Source organism: Staurois parvus, unplaced genomic scaffold (assembly GCF_062004578.1).
Source record: "Staurois parvus isolate SC_StPar_1 unplaced genomic scaffold, SC_StPar_1.0 ptg000081l, whole genome shotgun sequence".
In the NCBI taxonomy this organism is placed as follows: domain Eukaryota; kingdom Metazoa; phylum Chordata; class Amphibia; order Anura; family Ranidae; genus Staurois; species Staurois parvus.
In genome coordinates this window covers 7915099-7929786 of record NW_028317877.1, presented here as the reverse complement: position 1 = coordinate 7929786, position 14688 = coordinate 7915099, and the positions used below count along the sequence as shown (strand labels likewise).

The 14688-nt window shown below is 38.7% G+C and overlaps 1 protein-coding gene across 2 annotated transcripts in view; it reads right to left on the bottom strand.

Moving 5' to 3' along the window:
* Window positions 1-14688, bottom strand: part of SIPA1L2 (signal induced proliferation associated 1 like 2) — a 314324-nt gene that overhangs the window by 54304 nt on the left and 245332 nt on the right. For both annotated transcript variants that reach the window (XM_089669771.1, XM_089669772.1), the window contains 2 exons: window positions 6769-6972; window positions 5100-5241 (listed from right to left, as the gene is read on the bottom strand). In XM_089669771.1, the coding sequence (XP_089525897.1) occupies window positions 5100-5241; window positions 6769-6972 (346 nt within the window). The remainder of the gene's footprint in view (window positions 1-5099; window positions 5242-6768; window positions 6973-14688) is intronic.

The following is a 14688-nucleotide window of genomic DNA, read 5'->3' as shown; positions in this document are numbered from 1 at the left end:
TATTTAAATAATCGTTAAAAAAAACGTAATTACACATTTTTAAAAAAATGTTTTTTTGATTTTTTAACATACATTCACCATTCAGTGTCCCCGATTACCACCACACCAGACATATGGTGACGCTATACTGCATTGGTGACTGTATGTGAAAAAAAAATTATGAAAAAAAAAAAACCCTTTTTTTTACATTTCTTTATTTTCAAAAACAATTGTGACAAAAAATAACTTTAAAAAACTTGTCGTGCCTCTTACTAAACACCTCAGACTGTCTACTTTCCAAAAATGGATAATTTAGGGGGTACCTGTACTATCCTGGCATCTCAAGAAATGAGAGAGGCCATTGGTACATCAGGATTGATCAATTCTCAGATATACAGTATATACCATACTTTGTGAACTCTATAACTTTTACAGCAGACAAAAAATATACACTGATTTGAATTATTTTTCCCAAAGAAATGTGGCAGACTACATTTTGACATAACATTTATGAAGAAAGATTATTTATTTGAAAATGACAGAAACAAAGAAAACTTTGTTATTTTTTTCAAAATTGTTGGTCTTTTTTCATGTATTTAGCAAAAAATAAAAAACCCAGTGGTGATTAAATACCACCAAAAGAAAGCTCTATTTGGGTGAAAACAAATGATACAAATTTCATTTGGATACAGTGTTGCATGACCATGCAATTGTCAAAGTGTGACAGTGCAGAAAGCTGAAAATTGGCCTTGGCAGGAAGGGGGTAATAGTACTTGGTATTGAAGTAGTTAAACATGAAAAAAATACATGATATTTTAGATTACAAAGCCAAATGCTCTGCTTTAGGCTCCTGCTGACACAATCAATTAAAAAAAAATAGAGCGGAGGCATACGGTATGTGACGCATAAGACAGCTAAAACTTTGGGAAATTCTCTCTGTATGTTCAGAACAAAGAAGCCCATAGGTAATTTGTTGAGAACATGGGATGCATAGATGTGAGTTTCCGAAATGCTCGTGTTGTGCATACTATTGACCATAGATTGTAATATCAGATATATAATGTAAGTGTTACACTTTGTGAAATCCAGGGTACAGTATGTAGGTCAGATGACCAGAGGACTTTGTAATAGGTTCTGAAACCATGCATGATATAAACACTAGGAGGATACTAACATAGCTAAACATTTCACAAAGTCACACAGTTCAGGGACATCTTCATCAAGTATTTAAATAACTGAAAGAGTACATATGATAGAAAGAGAAGGTGTAATATTTGCTTTGTTATTGAAAAAGTGTTTTGGATTTTTACATTAATTACAAGATTACCATCATGATTAAATTATGAATAGGAAGTTTCCCATTATTATACTTAATGGTTTGTTTCTCTCTTCTTGTCATATCCATTCTCTGTTTATCATAAGAATTACAATTATATTATTTCAATTTCCATTAATATCAGTTTAGACATTGAATTGGGGTAGTTTCATGTTTTTTTTATCTTTCATTTTCAAAGGCTTAGAAGTGTGAATACATATTTTGGGATTTCCTAATAGTATTTCTAAAGCTGTCATGATCTTAATAGGAGGAGGAGGGGGGTTGATGGAAACATATAATTTGATACATTTTGATGGATTCTGAGCTGGAGTATAAACCCATGTAAGGCCTATTGTTAAAAAGTCTGTATAGCCTAAGTATTAGGAACTGTTTTAATGATTGTGTATATATTTACACAAGTACTCAAGGAATAATTTCACATGACAGTTTTATTGTGGATTAGTCTGGCTAAAACCGATCTCAATCATACACGTCATACCTGTATGTCCACTGGGGATGCTGAAATTCACTGTAGTATCGTTTGCTTTACAAGATAAGATAAGAATGTCTTCTTCCAGAGGGGTAGGAGTAACTCCCCTTTGTTCCTGTCCCTCTGCCACTCAGGAACAGCCTTGTATTTTTGTCCATTAATACTAGGTGGGCTTTGATTGACTGAAGTGGAGATTGTGTTGCCATAGACCACTTCTCTCTGCCAAACAGAACCTGCTTAGTACTCACTGACCAAAATTTAGGTGGTCCCTGAATGATGGAGGGGCAGGGCCATTCAACGGAATGTTGTTTCTGGCAGCAGAAGGAAGTTGATCCTGACCTACCAGGAAGCCCAGGAAGAAGGCACTGCTTACGGTATGTAGTGATTGCTACAGCAGTGGATTGTAGCATCCCCAGCGGCCTTATAATTATGACGTGTAAGATTTCTTAAAGAGGAGCTCCACTCAAAAGGGGAAGTTCCACTTTAAGGCCTCCTTCCCCCCTCCTCTTTAACACCGCCCGGCTGTCAATCTGCTATAGGCCGGGCAGGACACTCCTCATTGTGACTGGGCGTCATATAACGCCCTGTTTAAAGGAGCCACTCACGTGGCAGTGGGGTCGCACAGTGGCGCGATCTGTCACCGGCTGTGTCCACGGGACACAGCTGCTGACATATCACTACACCGGCCCGTTGCCAGTGTCATGTGACTGTTGTGACGCATCACAGGATACATGTCAATTGTATACAATGGATGGCTTCCTGTCATGTCATCCATTGTGTTGTTAGCTGTGATTGGTCAAAGCAGTCACATGGTGCAGACAGGGCCAATCATAGCCCATCTGTATCATGTGATGAGCTTTGCCCAATCACAGCTAGTCACAACAAAAGACTGAATGAATCAGTTTCATTCAGGAACAATGATTGCAAATATCAATGAAATATATTGTTATTAGCAATCATAATGTGTTATAAAAAATTTAAATCCTGATCACTTGCCCAGAGTAGTTCAATGTTACTATAGTAACATTGTATTGCTTTGGTCACAGTGCCTTGAAAAAAAAAATAGTAAAAAAAAGAAAAAATAATGTAATAAAAAAAAAAGATTAGAAAAATTTAAAAAAAAAAAAAATTTTCTTTTTCTTAGATACTGTCACCAGTCAGTGTCTCTGATCATCACCACACCAGTTATATAATAATGCTGTACTGGACTGGTGATAATATGTAAGAAAAAAAAATTGTGATTTTGTTTTTTTCTAATTTCTAAATTTTCCAAAAAATTGTAACAAAAAATTTAAAACTCCAATAAAACTCACCATGCCTCTTACTAAATACCTTTAACTGTCTATTTTCCAAAAATCTGTAATTTTGGGGGTATTTGGACTATTCTGGAGTTTTTGGGTCTCAAGAAATGAGATGGACTGTCAGTACATCAGGATTGATCGATTGTCAGATATATATATAACATGGTTTGTGGACTCTATATACAGTAAGTTTGAGTATTTTCACCTAAGAAATGTAGCAGAATACATTTTGACCTAAATTTCCGAAGAAATGTTATTTATTTGCAAAATTGTATTACAGAAACAAAGAAAAATGTGTTTTGTTTTTTTTTTCAAAAGTTTCAGGTTTTTTTTTGTTTAATGTAGCAAAATATAAAAAAAACTCAGTGGTGATTAAATACCACCAAAAGAAAGCTCTATTTGTTTGAAAAAAATTATAAAAATTTCATATTGGTACAGTGTTGCATGATTGCACAATTGTAATTCAAACTGCAACAGCGCTGAAAGCTGAAAATTGGCCTGGGCAGGAAGGGGGTAAAACTGCCCGGTATTGAAGTGATTAATAGTACTCTTTTTGAGGGGGGGAGCAGGTACCTAGTTTTGACAGTTACCCATTCCCACTTCTGCTCTGACCACCTAGGCCACTGGAGCAGAAGTTCTCCTCCCCTTCTCCCTCCCCAAGTCTTCAGGGACACGTGGCAGGTCCCGGAAGACTGCGGGACCATTCGCAAAGCACAGAGCAGCTTGCGCATGCGCAGTGGGAATCCATCTGTAAGCCGCAAGCTGTCACAGCCAGGTGCCCACAATTGAGATTCAGGCACCAGGGAAAGGACAGCAATGTAAAGAACGGCTGGGGTGAGTGTTTGTAGCTGCTGACTTTTAATAAACACCAATTTGACTAGAGCTCCTCTTTAAGCTCACCTGTAGGCAAAACATGTTAATGGGAGGTGCTAAGGCAGTTGGATATGACTTTTATCTTCATTAACCACTTGGTAACTACGCTATAGCCAAATGATGGCTACAGCACGGTTACCCAGTTCTGTCACAGTGTGAGGAAAGTACTGCCGATAACCGGCAGCTATCAGAGGAGATCGGCACTGATGATCAATGCCCTACAGTGCCGTCCACCAGTGCCCAGCAGTGCCACCCACCAGTTCCCAGCAGTGCCTCCTATCAGTGCCTCCCACCAGTGCCCATCAGTGCAGCCTATCAGTGCCGCCTCATCAGTGCAGCCTATCAGTGCTGCCTATCCATGCCACCTCATCAGTGCTGTCTTTCAGTGCCCATCAGTGCTGCCTATCAGTGCAGCCTCTTGAACACACATCATTGAAGGAGAAAAATTACCTGTTTGCAAAAGTTTATAATAGAAACAAAGGAAAACTTTTTTTTTCAAATCTTTTGCTATTTTTTTGTTTATAGTGCAAAAAATAAAACATCCAGTAGTGATTAAATACCACCAAAAGAAAGCTCTGTTTGTGTGAAATAACTGATAAAATTTTCATATGGGTACAGTGTTGCATGACCACGCAATTGTCATTCAAAGTGCAACAGCGCTGAAAGCTGAAAGCTGAAAACTGGCCTGGGCACGAGGGGGTATAAGTGCCCTGTAGGCAAGCGGTTAAATTAATACACAGAGTTTTTTTTTCCAGAGTGCAGGAGGAACATTTTTTCTATATGATATTTAAGTATTTGGGTTTACATATGCTTTAATTCATATTCAGTTTGATGTGGATGTTGCTACTTACCTATCTATGGCATTAAAGCAGTAGGTATTAAACCCAAAACATATTATATTGCAGCTTACCAAAAATGAGCACCATGAAAGCATACCTAGTGAAGTTTACTGCTTTTCATATAGGAGGAGCTGTACTTGTGTATAGTACCTGGCTAAGCAGCCCATATGTTAGGAATGACATGTTCCATGCTATTGCTACTTCTATGGAAGATGCCCCTGTTCACTTTCAAGTTTGTAAATGTCTTCATGCTTCTGCAATATATTTGAACTATACTGTACTATATATATTATTTTGTATACCTTTGTTTTTTCTTCCTCAGTATGTGGACTGTCAGACAATATCAAGTTCAGGAAATCTTCTTTTGGCAAGACATGCTGGTGCTCATTTTCTTCTTCAATGCCTGAATTCTGCAGCAAACTGGATGAAGACAAGTCCTCTTCACTGGATAAATATACACATTTTATTAATAACCTATTCATTGTAAAGATAACATCTAAATATTCTCAAATGTAGTTCTTTATCTTTAAATCATGCTGTATATTACAAAGACATTTTCCATAAAGTACCAGAAATGGTACACAATGCACTACTAAGATGTTACTTTGGACAAAACTTTGGACAATACCCTGCACAAAGGCATTTAACAACGAATATGCAGCATTTGGAAAAAAATTATGGCCGAAATCTGACCCTTGATATCACTCAAGTCTAAATGCTGAATCAGACCAAATTAGAGGAAGGACATGAATCATCCCACTGACTACTTACTGGTATGGAATTTCCTAGCATCATACCATGGTAAATAAGTATTCCAGATGCAATGGTAGACTTTGTCAGAAGCTGACTTCCTAGCCTTCAGGAGCACAAGGATGACCAGATCCAATAAGCTCCTGTCCTTCAGAATCTGGGCTTCAAAAGCCAAGCTGTGCAAGCCAACAACCTAGAAGCAGGATGATGGACTGGCCCCTGGAACAGAAGATCTGGACAATCTGGGAGGGCACACAGAGTGTGCACCAGATGTTTGAGTGTGTCTGAGTATCACTTCCTCCAGGGCCAATTTGGTTCAACGAGGATCATCTCAACTCCCACCCTGTCAATGCTGCAGAGAAGACAAGGAAATAATTTTATTTGGGGAAAAGCATAGATCAAGTTGAACTAATCCCATGGAGTGACCAAGGGCATCCAATGCAAAGGCCCAAGGATCTCTTATTCTGGTGACAAAACTGTCTAGTTTGTTGTTAAACCTGGATGCCAGAAGGTCTATGCTTAGTGCCCCCACCTATGACAGAAGTCTTGATAATCCTTTCCGTTAAAAGACCATTCTCTTGGCAGCACAGATGACTGAGAAAGCCTGCCAATATTCCACATCTGGACTGTGTACTCTGGACAGGTCTAGAACATAGAGTTCTACCCAAGCTAGAATGAGGCCCCCTTCCCTTTGAGCTACATGACTTCTGGTGCCTCCCAAATGGTCGATGAAGGCCACTGCCGTGGGATTGTCTGGCTGAACCCTGGTCAGGTGACCTTGTGACCAAAAGGTCCAACATTATTCTTGTACTTTGGATCTTATCAAGCTGCATCCAGGTTCACTATCAGAGGTGTTTCCTGGTAAGAGCTTAGTCAAAGACAGTCTATGGGTATTGTCTTCTGAGAAAAACGCATTGTTGGACAGAGTGTAAACAGATCCAAAACTGGGTGATGTTAAAGTACATTGTATGCATTTCCATTATTACCAGCATAGTGAATAATGGTTGTGCCGGAGACCAGGAAGTGAGACACACAACTCTATTAGTGTTTGGCTGGTCTGGAGCAGTTGTACATAATTTAAACATTTTATAGTACATAAACATTCAAACAGAGCACATATAACATACACCCTCATTCTTATAAATGGTGGAACTCTAAAAACTATGTAAGAAATTCATAAAACACATAAGTAACAGTACATATCAAATTAATATTTCTTACCCCTGACATTCTGTATCACATTCTCCAGTTGGAGAACTATCCTCAGACTTCTTCCATCCAATTACATATTTACTCAGAGACTCCTGCCTTTGGAAAGACTTCTTCTGCATACCACCATGGGGAACAATGTACACTTTTGAACTATCCAGTGTTCCACTGTTTTTAGGACATTGTGATGAAGGGCTTCCTGAATGACGTGACCCACTGCATTGCCAAGAAAAACAAATAACATTTAGAAATAATTATGTGAAAATGGGCAAATTGAATAGTAAAATGACTTACACACAAATGTTTTTTTCACAGCATAAACTAGAGGAACCTCATGCAAAGCTAGTAGTAGGACTCAACTATACTTGTTCTTAGAGCTGGGCCGATCCAGAGACAAAAGAGACGCCTGCAACTGGCATTAGAATGGGAGCTAAACACAGCTGGGACTAGAGCCTGTTCTGGCTCTAGCAGTCTCTTGAACCTTGCAGTAGCTCTCCCTGAGTAATCAGTGAAGCTCCGCTGTCGATTTGACAGTCGGCCTTGCTCTGTAATGTGTATCAACAACATTGATAGGGCTCCCAATATGCAGAATGCAGTTGATCAGCCACCAAAGTTGCAGAAAAAGCTCCACTGATGGAAGTTGCTCTCCCAGTGTAATATGCGAGGCTGGGTGTCAGTGTCAATCATCATTTTTGTAATAATTACTTTGTGCTTTATCATATTGGTATTTGCTAATTACATATGCAATTAGCCTTTTTTAAAAACTCACTTAAGAATATTTTGCTAATACTGTTGCGGTAAACAATGATAAAACAGGAAATTGACTTACTTGTAAATATTAAATACTTTATCTTAGAATACAGTACAGGACACAGGACTTGTATTCATAGACAATGGGTTATATGCAAATTTACAGTTTTTTAGCAAGCAATAACGAGTGATCAAGACAGATGTGGGAGGAGCCTTTGTCCTGTATGGTACTTCGAGATAAGACATTTATGTGTAACTCAAAACTCCTTTTATCTTAATCACACAATACAGGACACAGGACTTGTATTCATAGACCACAGGACATCCCAAAGCAATAACATGATGGGTGGGCAACAACACAGCAAACAGAACTGCCAACAAAAGAGTTAAAAGGTTAAAGAACCCAAAAAAAACACTCAGATAACAGGATGAAGTACCTTGTAGCCAAAACTCAAATCAGCTAAGGTCTGAACATTGACCTGGTAGAACTTAAGGAATGTGTGAACAGAGGACCATGTGGTGACCATGCAAATCTGGGATACAGATGCTTGATGCTGAAAAGCTCACGAGTCATCAACAGCCCTGGTGAAATGAGCTTTGATAGGGAGGATGGATCCCTTTCCTTAAGGAAGTAAGACCTGAAAATAAATTGTCTGATTCACCTAGAAATAGTAGATCGGGAAGCAGGATGTCCATTAAGAGGATCTTCGGGCAAAACAAAGAGGGACCCAATCTTTCAAACAGAGGCTGTGGCTGCCGAGTAGGCCATGACAGCTCTGACCACGTACAGAAAATGTAAGGGAAATTCCATGTCATGTTTTGGACTGGAACAAAGGGAAGGTCACAATGGCCACATTGAGTTGGAAAGGAGAGACCACCTTAACTAGAAAGGAAGGTATTGCTCTCAAAACCACTTTGTCCCCATGCAAACAAGAAAAGTCTCTTTGCAAGAAACTGCCAATTCAGAATTACTTCTAAAAGACCTGATAGTGTCCAGGGCAGCAACATTACAAGGGAAGTCTTCAAAAGGAATACCTCTAATCAGCTAAAAAGACCAACAAGTACAGAGAGAACTGGGTTAAAATCCAAACTGAAACAAGAGGTCAAATTGGGGGATTTGAATGAGCAACTCCCTAAAGAAAATCTTGATAGGAGATTGATAAAGCAGAAATCTATCCCTTGAGTGTACTCAATGCCAGATGCTGGACAAGGCTAGGCTTAAAATCAAATTCCCTAGGTTTCAACTGTCTGCTTTTGCACCATGAAAAGTAAAGCAGCCCATAGATGAGTCATTTTTTTTTGTTCAACCAGAAGGTTGAATGAAACAATTACTCAATTCCCCTATTCATACATTTGATGTGGATAGGGGAATCCTCCCCACTGAGCCTTTGTATTCTGACAGCTTGGAGTCTTTCACACCATCAGAATACACTTATCAGCACTGCCAGCTATAGCCAGCAGCACTGATTGAGCAGCAAAAATCCAACAGGACAGTTGTATAGAAGTCAATTGGATCAAAATTTGTCTGGTCCCTGCAGAACCGAATGAATTTCTTTCCATGTATGGCCGGCCTAAGCCTTTGATGTGCAACAGCAAAACTAGTGGGAGTTGGATTATCTTGCTCTGAGTAAGGTGGGAATACCAGAATCAGAAATACTCTCTTCCCTTAGTTCAGCCATAATGTACAATCCAGCAACTGAGAGGGAGGATGAAACAGTGGTCCTTGTGCCAGTAAGTCTTGTCTGTTTAAAAGAGACCAAGGATATTTAGAGCATCTATTATGAAGGCCAGAGAATTCCTGGTCTTGACTAAAAATACGTTATGCTTGTTGTTGAACCAGAAGGCCAGGATGTCCACATCTGGTTTTCCTCTCCTTTCATCTTGGGGTGAAGAGACCACTCCCCTGAGTCAACGCATTGATGGCTTTGGAAGTCTCTCTGCCAATTGTGCACTTCTGGGATATCGAAGGCTGAGAGAGGTAGTGCGCGTGTTACTGCAAGGAAGAATATAATATATTGGTTTCCCCTTATGGTTTATGTAGGCCACTGCTGTGGCACAATCTGATTGCATGCTCACTTGGTGACCTTGCAGAAGGGAAGTCCAATGTTTTAGAGATATTCTGATGGCTCTCGGCTCCACAATGTTGATGGGTAGTTTTGACTCCTCTGGAGAACATGCCCCCTAGACAGAGTTGTAAATCCCACCCTAGCCTGTGAAACTGGCATCTGTTGTCATCAACTTCCAAGGCAAGTGAAGGACCGACTTTCCCAATTCCAAGGTAGGATTGGAGAGCCACCATGTCAGAGAGAGCTTTGTCTGGCTGGATAGAAGAAATGAGCAATTCAAGGAATGGATAGGTTTGTTTCATGTCACGAGTATGTTGGATTGAAGAGGTATGGAGTGAAACTGGGCAAAGGGAATTGCATCAAAGGAGGCCACAATTAGAAAAATTAAATGATTTAAAAAAAAGAATACATCAGCCTAGAATAGCTCTATCACCTAAGAACACCAGCAGAAAACTGAAGTCTCACAGAGTGAGTGGTGTAATATGAGTGTGCAATAGGAGCGGCCCTAGCATGTTTTTGCCAGTGTCCAATCACCTGAAAGTAGCCTGCATTAAACCCAAGGTCTATAAAGTCATATTCTTGTACTACACAATTAAGATAGGAATTTTTTATTCCACTGAGCCAGAGGACATTTGAGAATAAGGGAAGCATCAAGAAAGCCATTATCAGATTAGTTCAAAGGGTTTACCAGAGATCATTTTTATACATATTGCAATAGCACCGCAGGACAGCACTGATGTTGGCCCACTGACCATGCAAAGTCGCCAGACAATGAAATTCAAACATTTTTTTAATGTAAAAAAGATTTTTGTAGGGGCGTAGTAGCATCATCATAAACATATGGCAATTGTTCAACAGAAAAACAGAAAAGATGACTTTCTTTTATAAAAAAAAAAAGAGATTTTTCAAAGGTGCGCTGAAGCTGTATCTGTAATTACCTCTATTTTTAGGTACATGTGTTTTCTATTGAAATAATGTCAACATGCATTTAAAAATACTGCAGTGTACTTGATCATCCAATTGTGCATGTTAATACATATTTTTCTTTGTGCTTACAATGCAACAAGTGCTATTACACAATCAGTAGTAAGAAATCTGAAAAGAAAGAATAACTGTTTTTTTTAATGACTGCGTTTGGAGACATTTTAAAGGCCTAATGAGGCAGCCACCAATAGCTGTTTTCTGTAAAAAAAAATTAAAAATAGTTTTTGTTGGATTATCACCAAAAAAAAGTTTTACACTTTGACACATGAATGATGTATTGTGCGCAAAAACATTAACTAGACCATATTGTTAATAAAAAAAATAACATTTATAGGGTTTAGGGAGACCCACAGAGTCATTAGTGGTGGACTTAATCCTGGGCAGATAATTTGATCAACTTTGACCTATGGACAAGACAGGGACGTCAAAGATGAAAGTACGGAATGTATAAGTGATATGTTTTTATTTTTGTTTACGCTGTGTTGTTGAGTAAATATTACCATGAACAACCTCGAAAACTATATGTTTAAAAAAAAATTATACAAAAGTAAAAAACAACATCCAACATTTTTGAATCCCACTATACAGTACTCCTGCAAACATTTCTCAGACATGCATAAATGCTATCTACTAGGTAATTAATGTATAACTAACACCATAACCTTACGTTCTGAACTGAGTAAGGTAGAGTTCAAACCATGGTCAGTTTTTCCCATCTTTGGCCCATTGGGGAGATACTCCTTAACTTTCTTTCTATAGACAGTTGGCCATACACTATTAGTTGTTTGTTTCTGTTCAGCCAGTGAGCTGAATGGAAAATAAATCTGACAGATTCCTCCATCCACTCAAGCGATCGACGGGATGGCCACACACTGATCGAAATTCACCTGGTTCCTGCTGAACTGGTCATAATTTTGATCAGTGTATGGCCAGCTTCAGCTGTCACCCCAGCAGGTATTCCATTGGAAGACTGTCCTTCTATTACTGTTCCAGTGATAACTCAAAAGTTTTACTTGCTTTCAGTCCCAGTAACAGTAGTCACCAGGAAAAACAGAGTGAGATTGTCCAACAGGAACAGAGATAGCAATAAAAATAGCTGTCAGGGTTACTAACCAATCTCCACCCTAAAAAAGAAAAAAAATCTTGGCTGTAAATAAACTCTAGGAGATAACACAAACTGCAAACCCACAGTGAGCACAGTCCTCATTCTGTAGCCCACGGGTATCACACTGGCGGCCCTCCAGCTGTTGTCAACCTTCAAGTCCCATGAGGCATTGCAAGATTGACAGTTATAAGCATGAATCTGAGAGGCAGAGGCATGATGGGACTTGTAGTTTTGCAACAGCTGGAGGGCTGCCAGTTTGACACCCCTGCGTGTAACCTTTGATTGGAAAGTTAAAAGGAGCCAATCAAACTTTTTAAGGACACAGGTAAGTCTGGAAGGTTATTCTCTGGATTCTGAGCTTACATCTAGAGCACAGTATCAAATTAGGCAATATCTAATATGGTCATGGTGTGAACATTGTGGCATCTATCATTGCATGGAGCAATTTAAGACCTCATGCACACAGGATGATTTAACATGGCAGTTAGGGGAGTCTGGTGGGTTTTTTAGCCTCTAAATGCCCCTGCATGTTAGCCTATATGTCCATGCCAACATAGACATTTAGAAAAGTTTAGAGGCAGTGGCATTTAAAGGCAGAAATAAAAACACTGCCAGGGCATCCAAGAGCACCAGCATTTTGGCAAAAAAAAAAAAGGTTGACAACCTAAAATGTGTGTAAACGCACGTTAAGGCTAGCCGTGTTTAGTACTTTAGTAAGTATTAATTCATTTAAATAGTTACATAGTTAGTCTGGCTGAAAAAAGACAAAAGTCCATCCAGTTCAACCATAAAGAAAAAAAGTTATCCTATACCCATAGTTGATCCAGAGGAAGGCAAAAAAAACCAGCAAAGCATGATACAATTTGCTTCTGCAGGGAAAAACATTCCTTCCTGATCCCCGGAAAGGCAATCGGATATTCCCTGGACCAACTTTACCTATAAATGTTAGTATCCAGTTATATTCTGTGTATCTAAGAAACAATCCAGGCCTTTTTTGAAGCAATCCACTGAGCTGGCCAGAACCAACTCTTGAGGGAGTCTATTTCACATATTCACAGCTCTCACTGTGAAGAAACCTTTCCATGTTTGGAGATTACATTTCTTGTCCTCCATAAGTAAAGAGTGCCCCCTTGTCCTCTGTGATAACCTCAGGGTGAATAGCTCTACACCGAGTTCACTATATGGCCAGAATAAATTATCATTATGACTAATGAAATAAATTAATGTCCAGGCGTTTGACAGGCGTCACTGCCAAAACACTGCTACCAGGTGGAAAGGCATCTAGGAGAGATGGCAAAACATCTTGTGTACATGAAGAAAGTCAAGAAGAAAAACAAAAAAAGAGCATAACAATCCTCACTTTTATAACATGTTATTCTGTTAAACATAGACAACCAAAATGTTGGAAGTAAGGATCAGTGGAGCTTCAGAGATAACCAATGGCTGATCTGAAGTCAGATTGATGTAAGATATGAGATATTAGAAAACTTGTTTGGGATTCAAACAGGATATTAAAACAAGCCAACATCAAACATTTAGTAAAGGGGATCAATCTAAGACAAAACAAGATGGGAACTAAGTCAGCATATGGCACATGCTTCAGGAATTACTACATGATGAATAACTATAATACCTAAGCAAGCAAGACTGTCTGGATCTAGAAAGCCCATAAGGACTGGAGTCAGCAATAGGGCTGGAAAATTAAACATAAAAGACTGAGCAAAACTAATGGGAAAGGGGAGTAAATGAGTCATGAGTTCACAGCAGACATTCACAGAATGTGTAGTGGGTTCATACATAATTTCTTTATTATGTGTGGCACTGAAAAAAAATGAAACCCCAGCTAAAGTCATGCCTTTTATTATTGTTATGCAGTCAGGCTGCATAACAAGTAAAGAATATGTCAGTTATTATTATTTTTATTGTTATTCTTATTACATTTTTATTATGTGTTAGTGCTACACAGTGGAATGTTTAGTGGCTTGTACATAATTCCTTTCTTCAATATCTGAGACTAAAAAAAAAATGTATTCCCACAACTAAAGTCATGGTTTTTATTACTGTTATGCAGTCAGGCTGCATACTAAGTAAAGAATGTGTCCTTTTTTTAATTATTATTATTAATAATAATAATGTTTTTACAAGTATGTGTTAGTGCTTTACATCTATATTAAGTTGTTTGTACTGGTAGCATGCTGGAGATCATGACTGCTACTCTCACACACAGGACAGTGGAATGGGTCTCCAGCAGTCTGCCATGTCTCCGTGCACAGTACTTGAATATGTAATGCTTCTCAGGAAAGTGACTGACAGGAGTACTATGCAGAGGTGTGTCAGATCACTGAAGAGCTGTGCTGCTTGCTTTGTGTGAACTCAGCAGTCAGGATCCTGTTGCCAAAACAGGGTCGGTTTAAATTGTTGTAAAGCACATAACTACATATATTAACCACTTGAGCTCCGGAAAGGTTTTACCCCGTTCATGACCAGGGCAAATTTTTGCTATTCAGCACAGCGCTACTTTAACTGGCAATTGAGCGGTCATGCAGCACTGTACCTAAATGAAATTTATATCATTTTTATCCACACAAATACAGATTTCTTTTGGTGGTATTTGATCATCACTAGTTTTTGTATATTTATATATATATATATATATATATATATATATATATATATATATACAGTCATGGCCGAAATTGTTGGCACCCTTGATATTTTTCCTGAAAATCAAGTATTTCACACAAAAAAGGTATTGCATTAACACATGTTTTGCTATACACATGTTTATTCCCTTTGTATGTATTGGAACAAATATAAAACAGAGGCAGAAAAGCAAATATGACATAATGTCACACAAAACCCCAAAAATGGGCTGGACAAAAGTATTGGCACCCTTAACTTAATATTTGGTTGCACACCCTTTGGAAAACATAACTGAAATCAGTCGCTTCCTATAACCATCAATAAGCTTCTGACACCTCTCACCCGGAATTTTGGACCACTCTTCCTTTGCAAACAGCTCCAGGT